Here is a 23,213-nt window from a genome sequence, read left to right on the forward strand (position 1 = left end):
GTTTAGCCTTTTTTGAGGTGGAAAAAGTTGCAACATAAGATTTGTGTTTTGTACACTTTAATGAAAGACTGTATTCTTTTAATAAGTACCTGAAAGAACCACCTTATATCAGCAAGATTTACATTATGCGATGTTATACTTACACCTAGTGACCTATCATCACAATCTGCAATTTTTTCTTATAAAAAAAACAACGCCATAGATTCGACTGATCGAAGACTATGGGCAAAACCTAATGAATCAGATTTAACTATGAAAATCCTGAGTTGAAGCCCTACAGTAAGGTAAAGATGGATGATAATCAAGGATTTTTAAACCTAAAGCAGTTTGTTGACATTTTTATGCTCATATGATATTTTATACTCTTATCTCACTGCTTGTTGCGTTCTGGTCGCATCACATACTGGGAGGGATTGGTCATGACAGGCTACTGGGCTGGAGGCAAAGGTGGCGTCGATGGATGACCCACTGGAGGGTAAGATAGCGCCGATGGAGGACCCACTGGATACCAGGCTGCCGTCGACAGAGGACACACTGGAGACGATGCTAGCAGCTGCGTTGGATCCATTGGACGTGAGGCTGGATGTGGTGTTGGCGGCAGAACCACAGGAAGCAACACTGGAGGTAGCGTCAAACCCATTGGAGACGAGACTGGCAGGGGCACCTCTGCAGGAACTGGCATCGACGGCAGACCTGCAGGAAGCAAATCCTCCGACTCCGACTCATTTCAATTTGCTAAATTGAAATGAATGCCTTCTCATAAAGATGAGCATGACGAGAGACAGATTCTGACTGGCTCCGAGGCGGGAAGTACTCGCTCCAGTTCACGTCTACCACTAGACAAATGTCACCGAGCAGCGACTCGGTTTGCCATCAAAAGCTTGCACCCATTTGCCACAGTAGACTGTCCATTTGTCTGGGTAGGTGAATGTTGAATTGTAGTCAGAGAAAAGTTGCATGTTTTCCTCCAAGCAGATTTTCCCTTAGTCCTTGGGTAAAACTCAAAAAATTACAAGTCTATTCAGTCCATAAAATGGATATGTTATATTAATTTATTACATGCAAGGTGACAGATATTATAATTTTGATGATCATGGCTTACAGTTTTTGAAATCCCATATTTTCTGAGATTTTGATTTAAGGTTTTAAGAAACTGTAAGCCATAATCATCAAAATTATAATAAAGGCTTGACATATCTCACTTCGCATGTAATGAGTTAATATCCTTCCATCCATCCATTTTCTACCGCTTGTCCCGAGGTCGCTGGATCCTATCTCAGCTGCATGCACATGTTACTAAATGTTATAATGTTGTGTAATTTCCACATATTTTATTTTGTTAAATTCTGCAGAAGAATATTTCTTATATATATTTTCACTGTAGGCTTTGTAAGGTCCTGTTACCTGTAAACTAAATAAAATTGAGGTTAATCCACCTTTTTTTATCTCTTTTTTCCAAATACCGGTAAGTGTTATGTGTACAGGAGGAAGGAGACGACACAGACAGGAGGGATGTCGTATTAACTCTATTTATTTATATATCTATATATATATATATATATATATATATATATATACATCAACAATAAATGAAGTGTGTGTACTAATCCAATATGTGTGTGGTGTGACTATGTGTGAGTTAACTGTAGTGTGTTACCGGTAGTGTTGAACGAGAGGCGCGGTAGTCTAATAGGGGCGAGGTATGCTCGTAGGTCCGTGAGCACAGGCAGGAAGTCGGGGGCGATAGCGAGGTGTTAAAAGTCGGTGTCCAGGCGGGAGGGCGAGATCCAAGAGGCAGTCAGGGAAGCAGAGGGAACATGGGGAGACGAGACACACAGCTTGTGACGCGAGATTTCCGCCGTTGATTGCCGGCGATTGTTTGCAGCTGCTTGCGGCAACCGGACTGGAACGAGCCTGGCGCGCTCCTGGAGGTGCGCTCAGCAAAGCGCACAGATGAATGCGCATTGGAATGCGCCCAGGCCATGACAATAAGGATCGATAAAAGAACCATTAAGGAACCGAATCGTTAAGCAGAATCGAAAGTGGAATCGGAACTGGCCCAGCCCCTGGAAGATGAAAACCCACTATCGGTGGAGCTTGAATATAGGAAGGCACAGACTGACTGGCTGCATCCATGTTTGAAACAATGTCCATCTTGTCTGCCACAGTTAGCTTGCTGTCGCTTGGTCTTGGCTGGATGGCTACTTTAGCCTTAAAAAAAAAAGGTCCATGATGTCAGCAGAAGTAGAATTTGACTGAGTGGGGGCTGACTGGTCGAATGCGGAGACAGTGTCTCTATGAAGTGTGTTACGTAAATGCGCCACTGCGCGTGCCTGCCACCCATGCCCTTGTGTGACATCATCGGAGAGCGCCGCCACACGTTCCTCAGACGCTCGTGGCGTGACGTCATTGTGTTGCGACGGGTTAGCGTCCTGGCTGCGCTGTGTGACAGCTCACGCTGAATTAACAGATGCGAGGTGGCCGTTAATCATACCGGGCTTGGCGCTGTAGAGGCGAGGAAGAAGCCGCTGTCCGTGTCTGGCAAGAGGGAGATAAAGTTAAAAAAGTTGAAGTACCACTGATTGTCACACACACACTAGGTGTGGTGAAATTACTGTCTGCAGTTGACCCATCCCCTTGTTCCACCCCCTGGGAGGTGAGGGGAGCAGTGAGCAGAGGCGGTGGCCGCGCTCGGGAATCATTTTGGTGATTTAACCCCCAATTCCAACCCTTGATGTTGAGTGCCAAGCAGGGAGGGAATGGGTCCCATTTTTCCAGTCTTTGGTATGACTCGGCCGGGGTTTGAACCCAAGACCTACCGATCTCAGGGCGGACACTCTAACCACAATGCCACTGAGCAGATACATGTGGGGAGCGTGCTGAGATCGGTAAAGGTACCGATTTTCTGCCTTTGTCACTTTCGCCATCAACTGACCCCAGCCTTCCATGGCCTCAGAAGAGAGATCCTCCTCTGTTGCCTTTTCGTCCTTGCACTATTAATAATAATAATAATAATAACTGGGATTTATATAGCGCTTTTCTAAGTACCCAAAGTCGCTTTACATGTTAAAAACCCATCATTCATTCACACCTGGTGGTGGTAAGCTACTTTCGTAGCCACAGCTGCCCTGGGGTAGACTGACAGAAGCGTGGCTGCCAATCTGCGCCTACGGCCCCTCCGACCACCACCTATCATTCATTCAACATTCATTCACCAGTGTGAGCGGCACCGGGGGCAAGGGTGAAGTGTCCTGCCCAAGGACACAACGGCATGGTAAGAGGCGGGGAGCGAACCTGCAACCCTCAGGTTTCTGACACGGGCGCTCTACCCACTACGCCATGCCGCCCCATTAACACCACGGCTGTGCGTCCACTCTGAGCTCCATTAGGATCTTGATCTTGTCCTTCGCCGTGAGAAACACTTCTGAAGGCTTGCTCAACCTGCATTGCTGGTGATCGCGTTCTCAAGGATGCGGGAAAAGAAGCAGGAAGCGGTTGTAGCAGCGTGCATGTAAGAATCTATTTTAATTCCACAAGGAAAGGCAAAAAAAGCAATCCTAGCCACAAGAACGTAAACAACGGAGAAATATGAGAGCTGGCAACATAAATATACACTCAACTAAGAAGAGGAACAACCAAACCAACACAGGACAAGGCCGGAGGGACCTTGACACTGCTGTTGTAATTCCATAGCATGTCTTGTACATGCGCAGTTTGTTAGTTGCTGTGGTAGAGGTCCAGGTCAATATTCAATAATAGCCGAAAAACTGTTTAATGGAGGTACAGTATGTTGTGATTAGCTACACACGAGAAGTATTATAGACTAATCTTGATAATAACTGGACGTAGAAACTTCTTAATTCTCAGTTTAGCCCGGGAGCTCTTTATTTAGTTTACCTCTTGGTCGAACACCGGCATATCCTCCACTTCCGGTTAGTGAAGTGCCATACATCCTGTTACAGCAGTAAGGAACAGACTTTCACAATAAAGGTTTCAGCTGTAAACATTACATCTCCCTTCAACAAAATAAGATGTGTATATGGAGATTGTCAATGGCATGCAGATAAACTAAGGCACTTAAACACAATTCTGAGCCGCAACATTTGAGTCATAATATACTGTAAATCTTTAGCAGTGCAAATAACGTCGGTACACCATATAACATCAGTATATTCGAAAGTGCTGCAGTATTTAAGTGTGTTACTTCTGGAACAAAATTAACAGCAGTGAACATCTCGCAATGTAACCTATTAATGTAGTGCAATGTTACAAAACAGGTTCTTTTTTTTTCTTCTTTCCAATCTTTTTATTTTTTTCCTTTTTTTTTTATATTTTAGTTTTAGGGCAGCGATCCGCCTACACCCTTTACAATCAATTATAAGTCGAGGACTTGCCTCGGCCTTATGACACGTCCATACCTTGTGCGTTGGCAAGGCTCGGTGTGAGCAGGTTCACACACAGAACTGGTGTGATTATGTTGCGCACCTGGGTCCTCTGGTGTAGTGTTGGAGTCATCATCGCTGGCCTCTGGCTGCTGTGTGATGGGTGTGTGGTTGTCTAGCAGGTGCCGTCGGTTGCGTCTGAATGACTGTCCATCACTGGTCTCGATGTGGTAGCTCCGCTGTGTCTCAGCTGGTCGGATGACTGTCGCTGGTTTCCACGTGCCATCACCCTGCTGGAAACGGATGGGTGCTCCGGCGCGCAGCGTTGACAGCAGTCTGGTAGATCTGTTGTACTGTTGTTTCTGGTGCTGCTGGCAGTTCTCTCTCCTTGCACGTACAGTAGCCTCAGGGGTCACCTGAGGTCGAAGTTGTTGAGTTGTCGTGGGCAGGATGGAGCGCAGCCTGCGGCTCATCAGGATCTGGGCTGGGGATTTTAGTCCGTCAACTGGTGTGTTTCTATACTCCAGAAAGCAGAGATAGGGGTCTTTCTTGTCCTCTTTGGCCTTGGTGAGGATTCGCTTTGCAGTTTGAACAGTCTTTTCTGCTAAGCCGTTGCTCTGCGGGTAATGTGGGCTTGAGGTGATGTGCTGGAAACCCCATGACTCTGCGAACTGCTTGAATTCACTTGAGTTGTAACATGGCCCATTATCACTGATGACTCGGCGGGCAATTCCTTGCCTAGAAAACACCGCTTTCATCTTGTGAATGACAGCGGCTGTGGTGATGTTATGCAGGCGCTCAATTTCAAAGTATCTGCTGAGGTAGTCACAGATGATGATGTAGTTCTCAGAGTTCCATGTGAATAGATCTGTTGTTACAGTCTCCCATGGGGTCTCTGGAATGTCATGTGAGAGCATGGGTTCTTTGGTGTTGGCACTACGATGTGTTTGGCATATGTCACATCTTTGGACTGTTTCCTCAATCTGTTGACCCATGCCAGGCCAAAACATTATGTTTCTTGCCCTGTGTTTGCTCTTCTCAACTCCTAAATGGCCTGTGTGGATGCATTTTAGCATGTGTGGTCTGAGCTTGTGTGGAATGATTATTTTCTCACCCTTTAGGAGGACCCCATCGGCTTCTGTGATCTCGTCACGGTGATTCCAGTAATCGCTGACGAGTGGGTGACATCGTTTTCGTGTCTCCAGCCAGCCTGACCGGATGACTTGCTTTAGTTTGGAGAGCTGCTCGTCCTGAGCTGTCTCCATTTTGATGTTGTCCAGCCTGTCAGTACTCACCGGGGCTGTGCTAATGACAGTATGCACTTGTGTCTCCATAGCCTCGGATAGAGACTCGTCCTCTTCATCCATGGATTTTCTCGACAGTGTGTCGGCTACAGGGATCTCTTTGCCTGGTCTGTGGGTGAGAGTTATGCTATATTTTTGTAATGCAAGCATCATGCGCTGTAAACGCGGTGGAGCAAGGGCTAGGGGTTTTCGAAGAATGGTCTCTAGCGGTTTGTGGTCTGATTCCACAGTTATGTTACGCCCATAGAGGTACTCATGGAACCTCTTACACCCATACAGAACTGCATACAGCTCCTTCTCGATTTGGGCATAATTTTGCTCTGTGCTGGTGAGCAGCTTGGATGCATATGCTACAGGTCTTCCTTCCTGCATGATGGTTGCACCCAGGCCGTTTTTTGACGCATCCACTTGCAGTGTCACTTCTTTTTCAGGATCAAAGTAAGCCAACACTGGCCCTGGCTACGCTGTGATGATCTCTTTCATCTTCTGAAATGCATTATCATGAATAGTGCCCCATATGAACTCTGTGTCCTGTCTTAGCAGTAGTTTGAGTGGTGCACACACCTCAGTCAATCAATCAATCAATCAATGTTTATTTATATAGCCCTAAATCACAAGTGTCTCAAAGGGCTGTACAAGCCACAACGACATCCTCGGTACAGAACCCACATACGGGCAAGGAAAAACTCACCCCAGTGGGACGTCGGTGAATGACTATGAGAAACCTTGGAGAGGACCGCATATGTGGGTAACCCCCCCACCCCCCCTAGGGGAGACCGAAAGCAATGGATGTCGAGTGGGTCTGACATAACATTGTGAAAGTCCAGTCCACAGTGGATCCAACACATCAGCGGGAGTCCAGTCCACAGCGGGGCCAACAGGAAACCATCCCGAGCGGAGACGGGTCAGCAGCGCAGAGATGTCCCCAACCGATGCACGGGCTAGTGGTCCACCCGGGGTCCCGACTCTGGACAGCCAGCACTTCATCCATGGCCACCGGACCTATGCAACTCCCCCTCGCAAGGGACAGGGGAGAAGAGGAGAGAAGAAAAGAAACGGCAGATCAACTGGTCTAAAAAAAGGGGGGTATATTTAAAGGCTAGATTACCGTATTTTCCGCACCATAAGCCGCACCTAAAAACCACAATTTTTGTCAAAAGCAGACAGTGCGGCTAATAACCCGGTGCGCCTTATATATGGATTAATATTCATATTTATTTTCATAAGGTTTAGGTCTCGCAACTACGGTAAACAGTCGCCATCTTTTTTCCCCGTAAAAGAGGAAGCGCTTCTTCTTCTACGGTAAGCAACCGCCCCATAGAAGAGGAAGCGCTTCTTCTTCTACTGTAAGCAACCGCCAAGGTGAGCACCCGCCCCCGGAGAAGAAGAAGCTCGCGGATATTTAATTTCATTTGTTTTTCTGTAAAGACAACAAAATGTCTCCTACTAAGAGACACGCGTACAAGGTTCCACTGGCTTTTGATATTCATGTGAACCGCACTGTGGATACAACGGGAACACGTACGGTGAATATTCGCACCACAGGGAATGAGAAGTCGTCCTACTGTGGTTGTAGCTTGCCATGCTAACGGCCAGAAACTTCCACCCACGGTGATATTCAAAAGGAAGACCTTGCCAAAAGAGAACTTTCCAGCCGGCGTCATCATAAAAGCTAACTCGAAGGGATGGATGGCTGAAGAACAGATGAGCGAGTGGTTGATAGACGTTTACGCGAAGACACCGGGTGACTTTTTTCACGCAGCGCCGTTCCTGTTGATCTACGACTGCATGCGCGTCCACATCACAGATGGTGTCAAAAAACAAGTGAAGCACACCGAAGAAGAATAATTCGAGGGATTTGTAGATGAGTAATAACTTCAGAAAGTGAGCTTTAAATGTTTATTTTGTGTGTTGTGTGACACTAACGTATGAGCAACGTTGAGTTATTGATGTTGCTATTGCTCTGCACTATTTTGAGTGTTACTATTTTTGTGATTGCACATTTGCACATTACATTTTGGGAGTGAACAGAGTTGTTAGAACGCTGGTTTGTAATATATTATTAAAGTTTGACTGACCTATCTGACTGTTTTGTTGACATTCCATTTAGCGTAGCGTAGGTGCGGCTAATAGCACGGGGCGGCTAACAGGTAAACAAAGTTTTGAAATATGCCGTTCATTAAACGTGCGGCTAATAACACGGGGCGCCTTATGGTGCGGAAAATACGGTATACAAATGAGTTTTAAGATGGGACTTAAATGCTTCTACTGAGGTAGCATCTCTAACTGTTACCGGGAGGGCATTCCAGAGTACTGGAGCCCGAATAGAAAACGCTCTATAGCCCGCAGACTTTTTTTTTGGCTCTGGGAATCACTAATAAGCCGGAGTTCTTTGAACGCAGATTTCTTGTCGGGACATATGGTACAATACAATCGGCGAGATAGGCTGGAGCTAAACCGTGTAGTATTTTATAATCTGTTGAGACTGACCAACCTGACTCGTGACGCCGTTGAGGGACTTGCTGAACAACTTGCCCCGACCTCCCTCATGGCCATCCAGAACCGCATAGCCCTTGACCGCATCCTAGCCAAGGAAGAAGGCGTGTGTGCAATGTTTGGTGACCAATGCTGTACCTTCATTCCTAACAACACTGCACCAGATGGCTCAGTTCAGAGGGCCTTAGAGGGCCTCCAGGCCCTGTCTAAGGAACTTACTGAAGTTTCAGGGGTCTCTGACCCCTTTAAAGATTGGCTCCAAAGCACTGAAGGGGGTCAAGCATAGTGGTGACTTTCAGGGACCGTTAGTTTCCTTCCCTGACAATGACGACATTGACGTTGACTCCCTCCTTCTCTCTCCCATGTAACTATGGTTTGATTGTTTATCGATAGCTTGCTCGAAAACCAAAACAGCACCTACTTTAATGTAGGGCGTGCTTTAGAGGTGTTGCTCTCGTAGGAGAGATCTTTTGGATAAGATCTGAAGGGGGATTGTGGATAATGCATATGTTTAAGAGCTATTTCTTTATTCATAATCATGTTTGAATCAGCTCATATTTTTCCAGGTTTACGACAGGGTTTACGACAGGGTCGTAAACCATCAGGAATGTGAACACAACCCCCAAGTCTCTCTTCTTATCAGTGTTGAGAGGAGGGGGGGGGGGGGGGGGGGGGCTTTCTTTTTGTGAAAAGAGTGGCTTTTTCCTTTGGAATGCCAGATCAACTTGGGCTGCGCATTCGTATGTGTTGTTCGAGGCTGGTCTCTATTCTCAAATATTTGACAATAAAATTACAAAATAACTATTCTGTGCTGGGTGGTACCTTTGAGTCAGTTTATATGTCATTAAGGAACTTGGGACTGACCAGCGCTTTACATCCCACTTGGAGGAACATCTGGTCAAACGCAACAGTAGTAAAACCTTAAAGTCGCATCTTAAGTGCACAGGAAGCCAGTGCAGGTGAGCCAGTATAGGCGTAATATGATCAAACTTTCTTGTTTTTGTCAAAAGCCTTGCAGCCGCATTTTGTACCAACTGTAATCTTTTAATGCTAGACATAGGGAGACCCGAAAATAATACGTTACAGTAATCGAGACGAGACGTAACGAACGCATGAATAATGATCTCAGCGTCGCTAGTGGACAAGATGGAACGAATTTTAGCGATATTACGGCTAGGTTGGGTGCAAATCTCGCTAGGTAGTTGACCATGCCTAGCACGGTTTTGAGCTAGGCATATCCTCCACTTCCGGTTAGTGAAGTGCCATACATCCTGTTACAGCAGTAAGGAACAGACTTTCACAATAAAGGTTTCAGCTGTAAACATTACACAGTATTTGTACAAATTTTGCACATAGAGCTAACTTTGGACATAGCATCATACGTGCACGCTGCATAGTCTAACCATGCACAGTATTTAATACCGTATGCAAAAGGAGCATACATGCACATTTGAACCCAAAACTCATGGGATTTTAATTTGTAATTATCTTTTCCAGTTCCACGGTGAATGAACCTTTCATATTAGAATGTGGTTGAATGAGAAGTGAACAAATAAGAGCGTGGCATCATTAGAAATGAGAAATGTAGCCGAAACATTGCCCAAATGAACATACAGCATGAAATCGAATTGACTTTCATTAAAAAGACCTAACAAGCGCAAAAGATTCAACATTTGTCAGCATCTTATTTAATGTGATGGGTTTATATTCTACAGTCAGCACAAATACAGACCCTGAATCACCTCAGACCAGCCTGTGACTTCATTTTAAGCCCTGGGAGTGATTGTTTTGTAAAGTGTTTCAGTCATTTTGAAAAGCTTTGACTAGTGTTTCTGCGTTAGAGACATGGTATGCATGGTGTCACCAGAATATCTAAGTAGCTGTTGTTGCCACCATCCTATTTTTTGGCAGCACCTGTCAGTCAGGGCCCTCTGGAATTGGAGGTGGGAATCTTTGGGCACCTCACGATACGATTACGATTCAGGGTCTACGATTTGATAATAAACCAAATATGTATGCGTCTTAAATGTATTATATATTATTATTTCCCTTGTAGTTTTAGTTGTGGTGCCTTAAATAACCACAGAATGCCCAGACACTTTGCACCCGGTCATTGTAAGCACTCATTCATATCTATGGCTCAAAGTGTTATTGAGCCGTGTAGATATTATTTTTTCTCCCGAATTATTATTCTACTTGCTAATTTCCTCTTCTAACTGGTTACTCTTTGCTGTGACAAAGTTGCAGCTCTGTCCAAGTGTACAAAACACTTATTCTTGTCTAATTCAAATTCAAGCTATCTTAGCAGTTAGCTGTTGTTTGTTAGCTGCCCTCCTGCTGTGTTGTGCTCCGTGTGTACCAGTTTTCCAGATCTATGACTAATAATTCACTAACAACAGTTGGTTTGCTTACATTTTTTCATTTAAACCTTTTTTTATACTCGTCTTTAAGTACGGTGGCCAACAGAAGCAAACGTCTTCAGGCTTGTCAAGCACATTAGCACGACTAATGCGGTTAGCACTAAGTCTTTGGGCACCTCACCATTTGATTCCAAATCTTGGGGCGATGTTTCGATTCAGAACCGATTATGGATTCAACACAATTCTCGTAATATATTATTTGGCATAAAGATTATCATAAAACCTTTTCAAAACGTTTGCTGGGGTGGGGTCAGCACGGTAGGGGACAGGAACATAACTAATATATTGATTAAGAGAGCTGACTCCGTCCTAGGCTGCCCACTAGACAGCACTGAGGAGGTGACCGCTGGAGCTCACATCCATATTGTCCAATTCCTCTCACCCCATGCATGATACTGTAGAGCAGGGGTGTCAAACGTAACAGGGCCGCGAACAGGTTTTATCCGGCCTGCGAGATGATTTTGGTAAGTCACCCACACAGCAAAAACACTCCGCGGCGGATCCCCCGCGGAGGTATCGCGCTTTCCGGAACGGAACCGCGAAACAGACCCGCATCGGCGTCCACTTCCTCTCAGGAACGTATCCGCCATAGCGTCGGGTCGCGGATCCGCCGTGGCGGCGCGCTGAATCCGCTCCGCACCCATGATCAAAGCCTTATTTCCGCGGCGGGTGCGCCGTGACGGCGCGCTGCATCCGCTCCGCACCCATGATCAAAGCCTAACCTCCCGCCGCGGACCAGCAACGGACTCATAAAAACCCTGGCTCATCTGGCCGTTTTGGACCCCTTTATCTTATTTTCAAAATCCCCTCTGTTCTTGCTGTAGGATAAAATAGGAAACTAAAAAATTCACTAAGCCCTACTACAGCAATATAGGCTTACATATGCATTGCCTTGTATTTTTAAACTAACAATATTGTCAATAGGCAGAAACAGAAAATGGTCAATTCACTCTATAAAGTAAATATATAATATATATATATAAAAAGTAAATATACGTATTTAATCTATTAGGCTACAACTTCAAGGAAACGCTGCTCCATGCACAGCTAACATATCAGAAAATGAATAACTGGTGAATGACAAGAAGTCCGATAAAAGGTTGTTTATTTATACATATACATCTCTATTCCTCCTGAGGAGGTGGAAGCGGGACTCGTCTCCTCGTTGCCCGATCCCCCGCCAAGTTGAACCACCTGATGGCGTGTTTGGTGACCTCAGCGTCCGTGGCTGACCTTGTCAACACATTTTTACTCACAGCACCTGTAATCAAACAAGATTACAAGACAGATACGTTTATGTTTATGGTATGTAGCATCCAAAGCCAAGTATGCTTACACAATACAAAATATGTGATAGGTATTAAGGAGATTACATTTGAAAAAAAAACATGACTTAAAGTTACTGGAGGTGGTTAAAATAAGGTGCGTAAACTATGAATTTGTGATCAGGGTATAGATGTGCAAGACATCCAAAATGTTCAAACAATATCGTTATTTGGTTCCTTGATCAGAGTACTTGTTTGGCTCTGTTGGATGACGGCGGCGGGGGGTTGGGGGTGGGGGGCATAAATAAATATCCATAACCCAACTTTGGGAGGTTGACATTGTTTTCTTATTATATTTGTACTATCATTCTATGTTTGTATTCGTGTAGGCCAGGGGTGTCCAAAGTGCGGCCCGGGGGCCATTTGCGGCCTGCAGGTCATTTTTAAACGGCCCCAGGGCACATTTTAAAAAAATACGATTGAAATAAATAAAAAACATTAAAAGTGGTATTTAAAGAGCAAACAGGTGAAATGTAACAAGAAAATGTAGCAATGTTTACTCTAATCACACAAAGCTGCCATGTAGGCTGTTTCTTTCTTTAAAAAATAATAATGAATCAAAATCAATGTCATTATGAATTATTGACCTATTCAAGGCTTAAGAAGTTTACCTTCGCAATCAGCTGGTCTTGGTTGTGCTTAATAGTTTCCAGCAGGCTAAGGATCTGGATTACCTCAGGCGCTGTTGACAAACAGCAGTATAAAATTAACATGTTTCAGTGTTTATCCTCATTACTCATAATCCTGACATTAGCTATTGACCTTAGTTAATGACAAAAGTTATTGACAAAGTTTGAAGAAAATATGTGATTGCTTGTGAATTTGAATTTTTTCCAAAATTTGTGGCACAGAATGACCATCCGGTATTTGTCAGTTATTGCTCACCAGAGCAGGAAATGTTGTCGGCCATTCTTCCCCCTCGCCATGTTGGCCTGTAGGCCAGGCTGGATCCAGGCTCCTCTGTCTGCCACATGTTGAGGGCTGCTGGTGAGGGGGGTGGAGGGAGTCGAGGAGGGACTGCCGTTCCTAGTGAGGTGGGCATTGTGAGAGAGCCATCAGTTAACCATGACTGGTAATACCCAAGGGGCCTATCTATACACTAATATTTCAGAGATCAGTCCCTACCTTGTGTAACTCTCTGCATGTTTAATGCAGGTGCTGGTGAAGGCATATGAATACGTCCTTCCCCATGGTGAGATGCTAAGGGAGATAAATTGGTATTAAATGGTTGTGATCTGTTAACCATGGTTACTGGATGCTGAGATATTATTTCAGAGATCAGTCTTTACCTAGAAAGTTATCTCCAGTTGAGGAGTCGAGTTGACAAGTACTCATGACTCTTGCTGGCACTCGGCGAGACGGTGGAGCTGGGAGAAGGGATACAAGGAGAGGGGAATATCTTTAGCACTAAGAATGTTAACCATATCTTTAATATTAATGTGGTGGTTTCGTTTTTTTCAATGTTAAGAGATTATTCCTTACTCTGCCTGTGCAATTGGCTTGCCAACCCCAGAGATGCGAGGTCACCATTTCCCGGGTCTTCTTCGCTATCATCCGAGTCCCCGAGACGATGGCTGTTGGGTAACCATATCATTAGGATTATTGCAATACCAAAATTGCCAAATATACATATAGTACAAGCATCTCTGGTCTATTTTTGAATGCTACCAGAAATAACCTTCCTATTACTGTAGAAACATGACAAAAACAAGACGGAACACACTTACACTGGCTTCCTGTTCCTTTTTTCTGGCAGCTCCTCGTTCTCTGCCTCAGATTGCAGGTCTGAGGTGTCGCAGCCCTTTCCATATTGTTGCATTATTTTTTAATGCGTCTTTGTAGTTGTCTAAAATTGAATATGTTAAAATGAATATGAGTTTCAAATTAGCTGTAGAGCTGAACAGAATATTATTAATATTGATGATGATAAATCAGGTCTCTCTCTTACAAGAGACCTGGTCCGAACATAGACACAATAGGTTATTCCAAGCATAAAGAGAAGCAACTATGATGTTATTTTTAAACAAGAAGATTATGAATTTGCATACCACAAGTTCGGACAACAGAAACGTCAAATCTTGGCCAGTTTGGCTCATGCTGCTCCTCATTTAAAGCGGCCCTTTCAATTCTATCGGTGTTTTTATAGCTGGGCCAGAAAACCATCCTATCATCATACCATCCACTTGGGACAACCGCAATGTCCCTGTTCATTATAAATTTAATCAGATGAAAAGGCACCCTTAATGTAGAAAGAAAGAAAAGGGGTATTTATTCATTGTCAAAGGAACAACGTGGACAAAAGCATGCACAGGTGTTAGTGTATACAAATAAGCAAGTAAGATGAGCTGAGATTTTACCTGAATGGTGCCCCAAGGTGGTAAGAACTACAAGAAAGGTAAAAGTACAGGTCATAATAGTCAGAACTTCAGCTCAATCGTAAAGTAGGGTTTGAAATTATGGGTGTAGTGTATACAGAGATCAGTCCCTACCTTGTGTAACTCTCTGCATGTTTAATGCAGGTGCTGGTGAAGGCATATGAATACGTCCTTCCCCATGGTGAGATGCTAAGGGAGATACATTGGTATTAAATGGTTGTGATCTGTTAACCATGGTTACTGGATGCTGAGATATTATTTTGGAGATCAGTCTTTACCTAGAAAGTTATCTCCAGTTGAGGAGTCGAGTTGACAAGTACTCATGACTCTTGCTGGCACTCGGCGAGACGGTGGAGCTGGGAGAAGGGATACAAGGAGAGGGGAATATCTTTAGCACTAAGAATGTTAACCATATCTTTAATATTAATGTGGTGGTTTCGTTTTTTTCAATGTTAAGAGATTATTCCTTACTCTGCCTGTGCAATTGGCTTGCCAACCCCAAAGATGCGAGGTCACCATTTCCCGGGTCTTCCTCGCTATCATCAGAGTCCCCGAAATGATGGCTGTTGGGTAACCATATCATTAGGATTATTGCAATACCAACATTGCCAAATATACATATAGTACAAGCATCTCTGGTCTATTTTTGAATGCTACCGGAAATAACCTTCCTATTACTGTAGAAACATGACAAAAACAAGACGGAACACACTTACACTGGCTTCCTGTTCCTTTTTTCTGGCAGCTCCTCATTCTCTGCCTCAGATTGCAAATCCCAACTCCATGTTCCTCAGTAATGTGACACAGGAGGAAATAGTTACAATCGTGAAAATGTTTTAAATCTAAGACTTCAACTGATTGTAACGGAATTGATATGGAAACGATAAAAAAGGTTATTGAAGAGATCTCAGGACCATTGATGTATATTAGTAACCTATCATTTCAAACAGGTAAATTTCCAAACAAAATGAAAATAGCTAAAGTTGCACCAATTTATAAGACTGGAGACAAACATCAATTTACAAATTATAGACCTGTTTCTTTACTTCTACAATTTTCCAAAATCATTGAAAAACTGTTCAATAACAGATTAGAGTGCTTCATAAATAAAAATAGAATACTCGAAGAGAACCAATATGGATACAGAGCTAATGTTTCAACTTCAATGGCTTTAATTGAAATTACAGAAGAAATTACCAATGCAATAGATAGTAAAAAATGTGCGGCAGCAGTTTTTATGGATCCAACTAAAGCATTTGACACAATTAATCACAATATTTTAATAAAAAAACTAGAACGATATGGCATCAGAGGGTTAGTCTTAAACTGGATAAGAAGTTATCTAACGAACAGGAAACAATATGTGAAGCTAGGCGAACACACGTCTACAACGCTAAATATATCCTGTGGTGTACCTCAGGGATCATATAGGACCTAAATTATTCAATGTCTATATAAATGACATTTGTAAAGTTACAAAAGATTTAAAGTTAGTATTATTTGCGGATGATACAACAGCGTTTTGTTCAGGAGAGAAGACACAGAAGATAATACAAATAATAACAGAAGAAATTAACAAATTAAAAAGATGGTTTGAGAAAAACAGACTACCGTTGAATCTCAGTAAAACTAAAATAATGCTATTTGGTAACAGTAGAAGAGAAAGTCAAACACAAATACAAATAGATGGAATAGAAATTGAAAGAGTGAATGAAACCAAATTTCTAGGTATAATGATTGATGATAAATTGAACTGGAAATCTCAAGTAAAAAATATACAACATAAAGTAGCAAGAAACACGTCAATAATGAATAAAGCAAAACATGTTCTAGACAAAAAATCACTTCATATTCTCTACTGTTCACTAGTGTTACATATCTGAGTTATTGTGTAGAAATATGGGGAAATAATTACAAAAGTACACTTCATTCATTAACGGCGTTACAAAAAAGATCAGTTAGAATAATATATAATGTTGGATATAGACAACACACAAATCTTTTATTTTTTTAATCAAAGATATCAATCAATCAATCAATGTTTATTTATATAGCCCTAAATCACAAGTGTCTCAAGGGCTGCACAAGCCACAACGACATCCTCGGTACAGAGCCCACATACGGGCAAGGAAAAACTCACCCCAGTGGGACGTCGGTGAATGACTATGAGAAACCCTGGAGAGGACTGCATATGTGGGTAACCCCCCCCCCTCCCTCTAGGGGAGACCGAAAGCAATGGATGTCGAGTGGGTCTGACATAATATTGTGAAAGTCCAGTCCACAGTGGATCGAACACATCAGCGAGAGTCCAGTCCATAGTGGGGCCAGCAGGAAACCATCCCGAGCGGAGACGGGTCAGCAGCGCAGAGATGTCCCCAACCGATGCACAGGCTAGTGGTACACCCGGGGTCCCGACTCTGGACAGCCAGCACTTCATCCATGGCCACCGGACCTATGCAACTCCCCCTCGCAAGGGACAGGGGAGAAGAGGAGAGAAGAAAAGAAACGGCAGATCAACTGGTCTAAAAAGGGGGGTCTATTTAAAGGCCAGATTATACAAATGAGTTTTAAGATGGGACTTAAATGCTTCTACTGAAGCAACGAACTGAAATTCCACGACATAGTGAATTTGCAAACAGCTAAAATTATAAACAAAGCAAACTATAACCTGCTACCCAAGAATATACAACAATTCTTCTCAAAAAAAGAGGAGAAAAATAATCTTAGAGAGAAATGTCATTTAAAACATTTGTACGCACGTACAACATTTAAGACCTTCAGTATATCAGTATGTGGAATTAAATTATGGAATGGATTAAGCAAAGCAATCAAACAATGTACTAATATGATCAATTATTTATGATTACATGTGGAAATAATAATAGTAAATAAAATAATAATAATAAAAAAAGGTAAATAAAGCATAAAATAGTCTCTAATAAATTAATTAAATAAAAAACAGTATATAAAATATATACATCAGCAAATAACAAAAATATAGATCAAGAAAAAGGATCCTTAATATGTGCAGCAATTTTTCCCACTCACATCACCTCATTTTATATTTTTTTCTACAATTAACTATGCCAAAAAACACATAATAGACATACCTTTTTTTTTTGGAATGGAAACAAAAACAACAAGGCGTCACACACAGCTAGTCCACAGTAAACAGGATCTCGAGCTCCACTAAAGAACAAAGAAAGAAATAATACACACTCATATTAATAGCAAAGAACGTCTGTTTCCACTCCGTTAACGTTACGTTGTTGACTAACGAAGTAACGTTAGCGACCTGGGCCTAAACAACACTGACAATAAAGTAATACGCTTTCGTTTCAAGCAGTTGGAAATATGTGGAATATCGTAGCATGTAACCTACACACATTCACAGCGTCTAACAAAAGATAGCCTAAGTTAACTATATTGAACGTTACTCACCAGCTTCACGCGCGAAACTTTCAAATTCTGGAGTCGGGGTCCCCCGGAACACAAAACACAGATAAAAGACAATTTTACAATAGCACGGCGAAAAAATGACCGTCGTTGTGTGGGTTTTTTGACGAATAACACTCTTTTCCACTTTTCTTCGCTCGGGCCTCACCTACCGCGTGCAGCCATTTCGAATTTTCTGGATATGTGACGTCAGACGCACGTCCCCATGCAAAGCATTCTGGGAGGCGGCGCTGGAAATAAAATAGCCTTTTTTTACAGAATATAAAGTTTTACTGCTAGTCCTAATATCAAACAACGTCATTACAATGTGAATTAGTGAAGTGAAGTGAATTACATTTATATAGCGCTTTTTCTCAAGTGACTCAAAGCGCTTTACATTGTGAAACCCAATATCTAAGTTACATTCAAACCAGTGTGTGTGGCACTGGGAGCAGGTGGGTAAAGTGTCTTGCCCAAGGACACAACGGCAGTGACTAGGATGGCGGAAGCGGGGATCGAACCTGCAACCCTCAAGTTGCTGGCACGGCCGCTCTACCAACCGAGCTATATATCATACATAAATGATGATGGAAACACAAAGGCCGATCTTTACTGCGAATGTAGCAATAAATCAATAAATCTATACTTACGTTCGTGTTCCAGCAAAGAAAGTCCAGAAATGATGATCTTGGCTCATGCGCGTACACGCTAGTAGGCGCGTCCACGTCTGCGGGTGCAGACATTGGTCGGCTCAGCGCGCGTAGGCGGAGCCTATAACTCTAGGCGGTGCGCGCCGGTTTAGTTTGTCGCGTCCGCGTATGCGAATCAGACACGGGTCTGCTCAGGATCAGCTGTCTGACCGTACAATTTTCAGAGGCGGAGCTGTATCCTCTAGGCGGAGCCAAAACGAATGTGACAGTAACGCGGGTTGGGCGACTTGAAGGCGGATCCGTATAGGAGTCTTCTGCTGTGTGGGTAAAAAATTTGCTGACATTTTTGAATGAAAGAAACTGCTCTTTTAAATGTGTCCAATGTCGCAATAGCAATTCTTTGTATCCCCTTCTTCGTATCCCCTGCCGCAAGAGTGCGCATGACTTCAGAGGGGGCGGAGCTATATGCCCCGTTAAGATAGAGGACTGGGGACACATTATCTGGGGGCACATAAATATGCTGAAATAACATGTATCCCCTTCTAACTTCATGTGTGATTCATGAAAAGAGTTTAAAAAAAACATGTTTTGTTGTAGATATTGCTACATATGTACAGAACAAACCACATGATGTTAGTACATCAGTTGAGGAAAATTAGTAAATTACATTAATAACATACTGTAATTTGATTTTGATATTACTATTTATTTCATCTTCTGATAGATTAAAATTTTACACCAATGAGAGCATTTTAAAACTCTGCCAGACCTATTTGACTGATGAACATTATCACATCATCTATTCAGAAATTATAAATCACGACAAATAAAGATAGACTACTATGAACAGCAACATGTAAGTGTAAAAAAAACAAAAAAATATGCTTTGTATGTTTTCAGATTGTGCTTGTTCTATTTTTCAACAAAGAAAACAATCTGAAGTTGTCTTTATTTTTAAGTTATCATCACCACTTGGGAATATATTTTCCTGTGTGTGGCCCCTGAGCTAAAATTAGTTTGACATTCTTGTAGCTCCTTCAGCATTAGACTGTTACATCCACGGTGCAGAATGGAGCTCTATCACAGGTCTTTTCTACCCACAGCTATCTTTGGGGCTTTGCAGCATGCTAATTTCTAGTTTCATCGTAGTTCCATTGTGTTTTATCCGCATTTCTATTGTTTTGGGGGTTTGTCTGTGTTTCGGACATTGTTGCGCATTTGACCGGCACTTGTGTGTTGTGTTCTGTGAAATTGCATGTATTTTGGCAGTTTGTGTGTGTTTTGCACATTGCTGCATGTTTTTTGGGGGTTTGTGTGTGTTTTTGATGTGGCTGTGCGTTTGACTCGCACTTGTTTTTTTTGTTTTTTTTAAGTAGCCTGCGTTTTGGCGGTGCGGGTGTGTGCTGGACGTCGCTATGCGTTTGCCCCTGTCGGCCACCACCGTGTTTAAGCATCACCATTTTGTAATAAAAGAGACGAAAACAGAGAATGTGTATTAATGAATTGAAGATGATAGCTTATGCATAGATGACCAAAAAGTTGTGGGAGGAACAAAAAAAAAACAAAATAAGAAAAAAATATAGTCTATAGCGTGAACAAAATCAAATAAATATTAAGAAGTTGAACAAAACGTTAATTACGCATTTTGTATATATTTATATCATGTCTGTGCCGATTTTTATGTTCGTATGAGAGAAAATGACTACCTCGCAATTTGCCTTATTCCTGCGACTGCACCCTATAAGCACAGATCAGTAGGCTGATGTTCATCTGATCAATGGACTTCCTGTTGAAGTATACGCTCATTCACTTTGTCCCGCGGGAGATGACCTTCTAATTGCCTCACACAACACCCTGCCCTCTGTCAAACCAGCTGGGAGACACAGCTGTCAGTATGCTAGACAGTGATGTTACTCTGTGTGTGAGTGTGCGTGCGTGCGCATGCATGCATGTGTGTGATGCTGCAAGTCTTGCAGATGCTTTATTAATTTTATTAAACACTGTAGAGTGAATATGTGTTGAAGAAGCAGAGCAGCAAAAGCTTTAATTATTTGCAAAATAAAAATGCAGTATGGTAAAAGGCATTGATTGGTCCTAAAGTCAAAACGTTAGGTGCTATGTGACAAACAATATGTCTGTTTTAGTGTATCATAACATAATTCAAGTAATTCTTAATCAGTGCGAGAAATTAAAAAAATTGCTTAATTAAAAAAGATACAAACTTTCTAGATTTTTTTGAAGATATTTTACCTTAACTGTAGGTGGTTACCTGAAAAGGCGGCACAGGTTGCTGTGGGATGGGTGATATGGCCTAAATCTATATAATTATATATTGTGTAGCCTGTGATTTGTGTATATCACGATATGTAATTTGGTATATAAATGATAATAGTGTTATGTTTAGCTCTTTGTGTTGGTGGCGTGACCCCAAGATGCAATGACTTAGTGGCACTTGATGTGACAAGAGTATTTAATAACAAACAGGAGGTGCTCAAAAGTTGTGGCACAATACACAAAAACATGCAAAAAGGCCAAATTTATAGAGGAGCTGGATAATGTACTCAGAATACACAGGGAAAAGGTCCGTGAAGCAACAAAGTGCAAATATACAAAAACACAAAGCTGAGCGAGACTTAGAATTAAAAAAAAGTCACGTTATCCTCGGGTGAAAGCAGCAACTAGAAAGCAATAGTGTCAGACAACCTACTAAGATGTGAAAATTGCTTGAATAGTCCTCAAGTGATGAATAGTAGCAGGTGAAAAGCACAATCGCTAATCACTGGCAAGCAGGGGTGAAGCCACTGCAAGCCAACACGTACAGAAAATGACGTGGAAACAAAATAAGAGCGTAAAACAGGAAGTAATCCCCCCAAAAAACAAAAACTAAACGAGACATGACCTCGAATTGACAGGTCATGACAGTACCCCCCATCCTTTCTCTTCTACTGTTACCTGTTGTGTGTTAATCACAACTTTCACCACAGCGTCAGTTGCTAAGAAGAGTGGCTCTTTCCATCATTTTCAGCAGACTGCCTTGCAAATGATTAACCCCCCTCTTCCTCTCTCAGATCCACCTAAATGGGGCCATTGGAATCCCTTCTCGACCGTATAATTATTTGATTCTTGTTTTGTTGACAAATGTGCTCTTTTAAACAGCAATATTGTTCAATAAAGGACACTTATTACGTATGTCTAGCTTGTGTGCTATAGTGTGCTTTTATTGATTGAAACTTTTATTAGTAGATTGCACAGTACAGTACATATTCCGTACAATTGACCACTAAATGGTAACACCCGAATAAGTTTTTCAACTTGTTTAAGTCGGGGTCTACGTTAATCAATTCATGGTTCATAGTTGTTGCATAGGTGCTAGCTCATAGTAGCCTACCATGTTTACCTTTTGTAAATGACTTCACTAAATTACAAGAAAATACCAACCTTGTTTTCTTATTGGAGGACATTTAGATGTTAACTGGCTGTGCAGCTGCAGGAATGCTTGTATCAGAGATTTTAGATGCAAGCCAAAATCATCTCATACTTTTTTTTAAAATCTGATATCAGTATTGGATCGGAACACCCCTAGTTGGAAAACTACAATACAAATCATGTATGCCTTCCGCTTTGGTGTTATCGTTATCAATTATGAGCACAATCCACCCAGTATAACTAATAAACATCTTTCTTTGGTCGACTACCAAACATTTCTTCTTCTCTGTTCCTCCCCCACTTAACTTCCTTTCTTCTCAGTCCACCTCCTCCCCACTGTCCTACATTCACACATCTTTATACTCTCTCCATTACACTTTCCCTCTCTCTTTCTCTCTCTCTCTCTCTCACACACACACAGCATAGCGGTGGAGGAAGTGCAGCGTTTTCCTCCAGATGACGACACATAAAGGGTTTTGGGAGATGCGATTAGTGACAAAAAAAAAGCAAAAAGTTGCCTGTCAGTCTGACTTATAATTTCATTAGAAATGTTCATGCAGTGGTTTATTTTGAGGGGGGAGGGGAGCTCAACGGCATCTGCTTGTGTGAGAAAGTGTGTGTTTGTGGTTGTTAGAGAAGGGTGTCCAAGCTGCAGTTGGACCCTGACGACCTGTATATGTTGTTGAGGGTAACACACACACACACACACACACACACACACACACACACACACACACACACACACACACACACACACACACACACGCACACAGACACACACACACACACACACACATTCTTGTATTTGTTACCTTCTTGAGACCTCCGAAAAATGCCACCTCTTTAGGACCACCTTTTCTAGATATATAAAGATTTGTATTTATTAATACCGTAATTTCCGGACTATAAGCCGCTACTTTTCCCCCTCGTTCTGGTCCCTGCGGCTTATACAAGGGTGCGGCTTATTTACGGCCTGTTCTTCTCCGACACCGACGAAGAGGATTTCGGTGGTTTTAGTACGCAGGAGGAAGACGATGACACAATGATTAAAGACTGACTTTTCATATACCGGTAGGCTGGTTATTTTGATAACGTACAGGCGAGCACTTTGTATTACTTTGCACCGTTGTATTATTTGTACTCTGCACGAATGCTGTTCGCCATGTCAAAGATGTGAAAGTTTGATTGAATGATTGAAAGATTTATTTTTAATAAATGGAACGCTTTGCGTTCCCAAACAGTCATCTCTGTCCCGACAATCCCCTCCGTGGTAGCAGGAACCCCTATATACTACGCTAATTACACATCAAAACCCTGCGGCTTATAGTCGGGTGCGGCTTATATATGGAGCAATCTGTATTTTCCCCTAAATTTAGCTGGTGCGGCTTATAGTTAGGTGC

General features: G+C 42.4%; 1 protein-coding gene across 2 annotated transcripts; it reads right to left on the reverse strand.

The window, feature by feature from the left end:
* Positions 1 to 11,707: 11,707 nt before the first annotated feature.
* Positions 11,708 to 14,865, reverse strand: LOC133655047 (uncharacterized). 2 transcript variants are annotated; one of them, XM_062054950.1, is made up of 12 exons: positions 14,774 to 14,865; positions 14,581 to 14,658; positions 14,417 to 14,491; positions 14,285 to 14,311; positions 13,976 to 14,166; positions 13,655 to 13,773; positions 13,410 to 13,501; positions 13,217 to 13,294; positions 13,053 to 13,127; positions 12,813 to 12,953; positions 12,539 to 12,609; positions 11,712 to 11,863 (listed from the first exon to the last, which is right to left on the reverse strand). In XM_062054950.1, exons 6-12 carry the CDS (start codon positions 13,744 to 13,746, stop codon positions 11,855 to 11,857), a joined length of 558 nt encoding a protein of 185 aa, XP_061910934.1. In that variant the 5' UTR covers positions 13,747 to 13,773; positions 13,976 to 14,166; positions 14,285 to 14,311; positions 14,417 to 14,491; positions 14,581 to 14,658; positions 14,774 to 14,865; the 3' UTR covers positions 11,712 to 11,854. The 2 variants fall into 2 exon arrangements, with proteins under 2 accessions (XP_061910935.1, XP_061910934.1); XM_062054951.1 differs by lacking the exons at positions 12,539 to 12,609; positions 13,655 to 13,773; positions 13,976 to 14,166; ... (2 more) ...; positions 14,581 to 14,658; positions 14,774 to 14,865 and having other exon boundaries at positions 11,708 to 11,863; positions 13,410 to 13,571.
* Between the last annotated feature and the right edge of the window lie 8,348 nt (positions 14,866 to 23,213).

This window comes from Entelurus aequoreus, linkage group LG08 (genome assembly GCF_033978785.1).
Source record: "Entelurus aequoreus isolate RoL-2023_Sb linkage group LG08, RoL_Eaeq_v1.1, whole genome shotgun sequence".
Lineage (NCBI taxonomy): Eukaryota > Metazoa > Chordata > Actinopteri > Syngnathiformes > Syngnathidae > Entelurus > Entelurus aequoreus.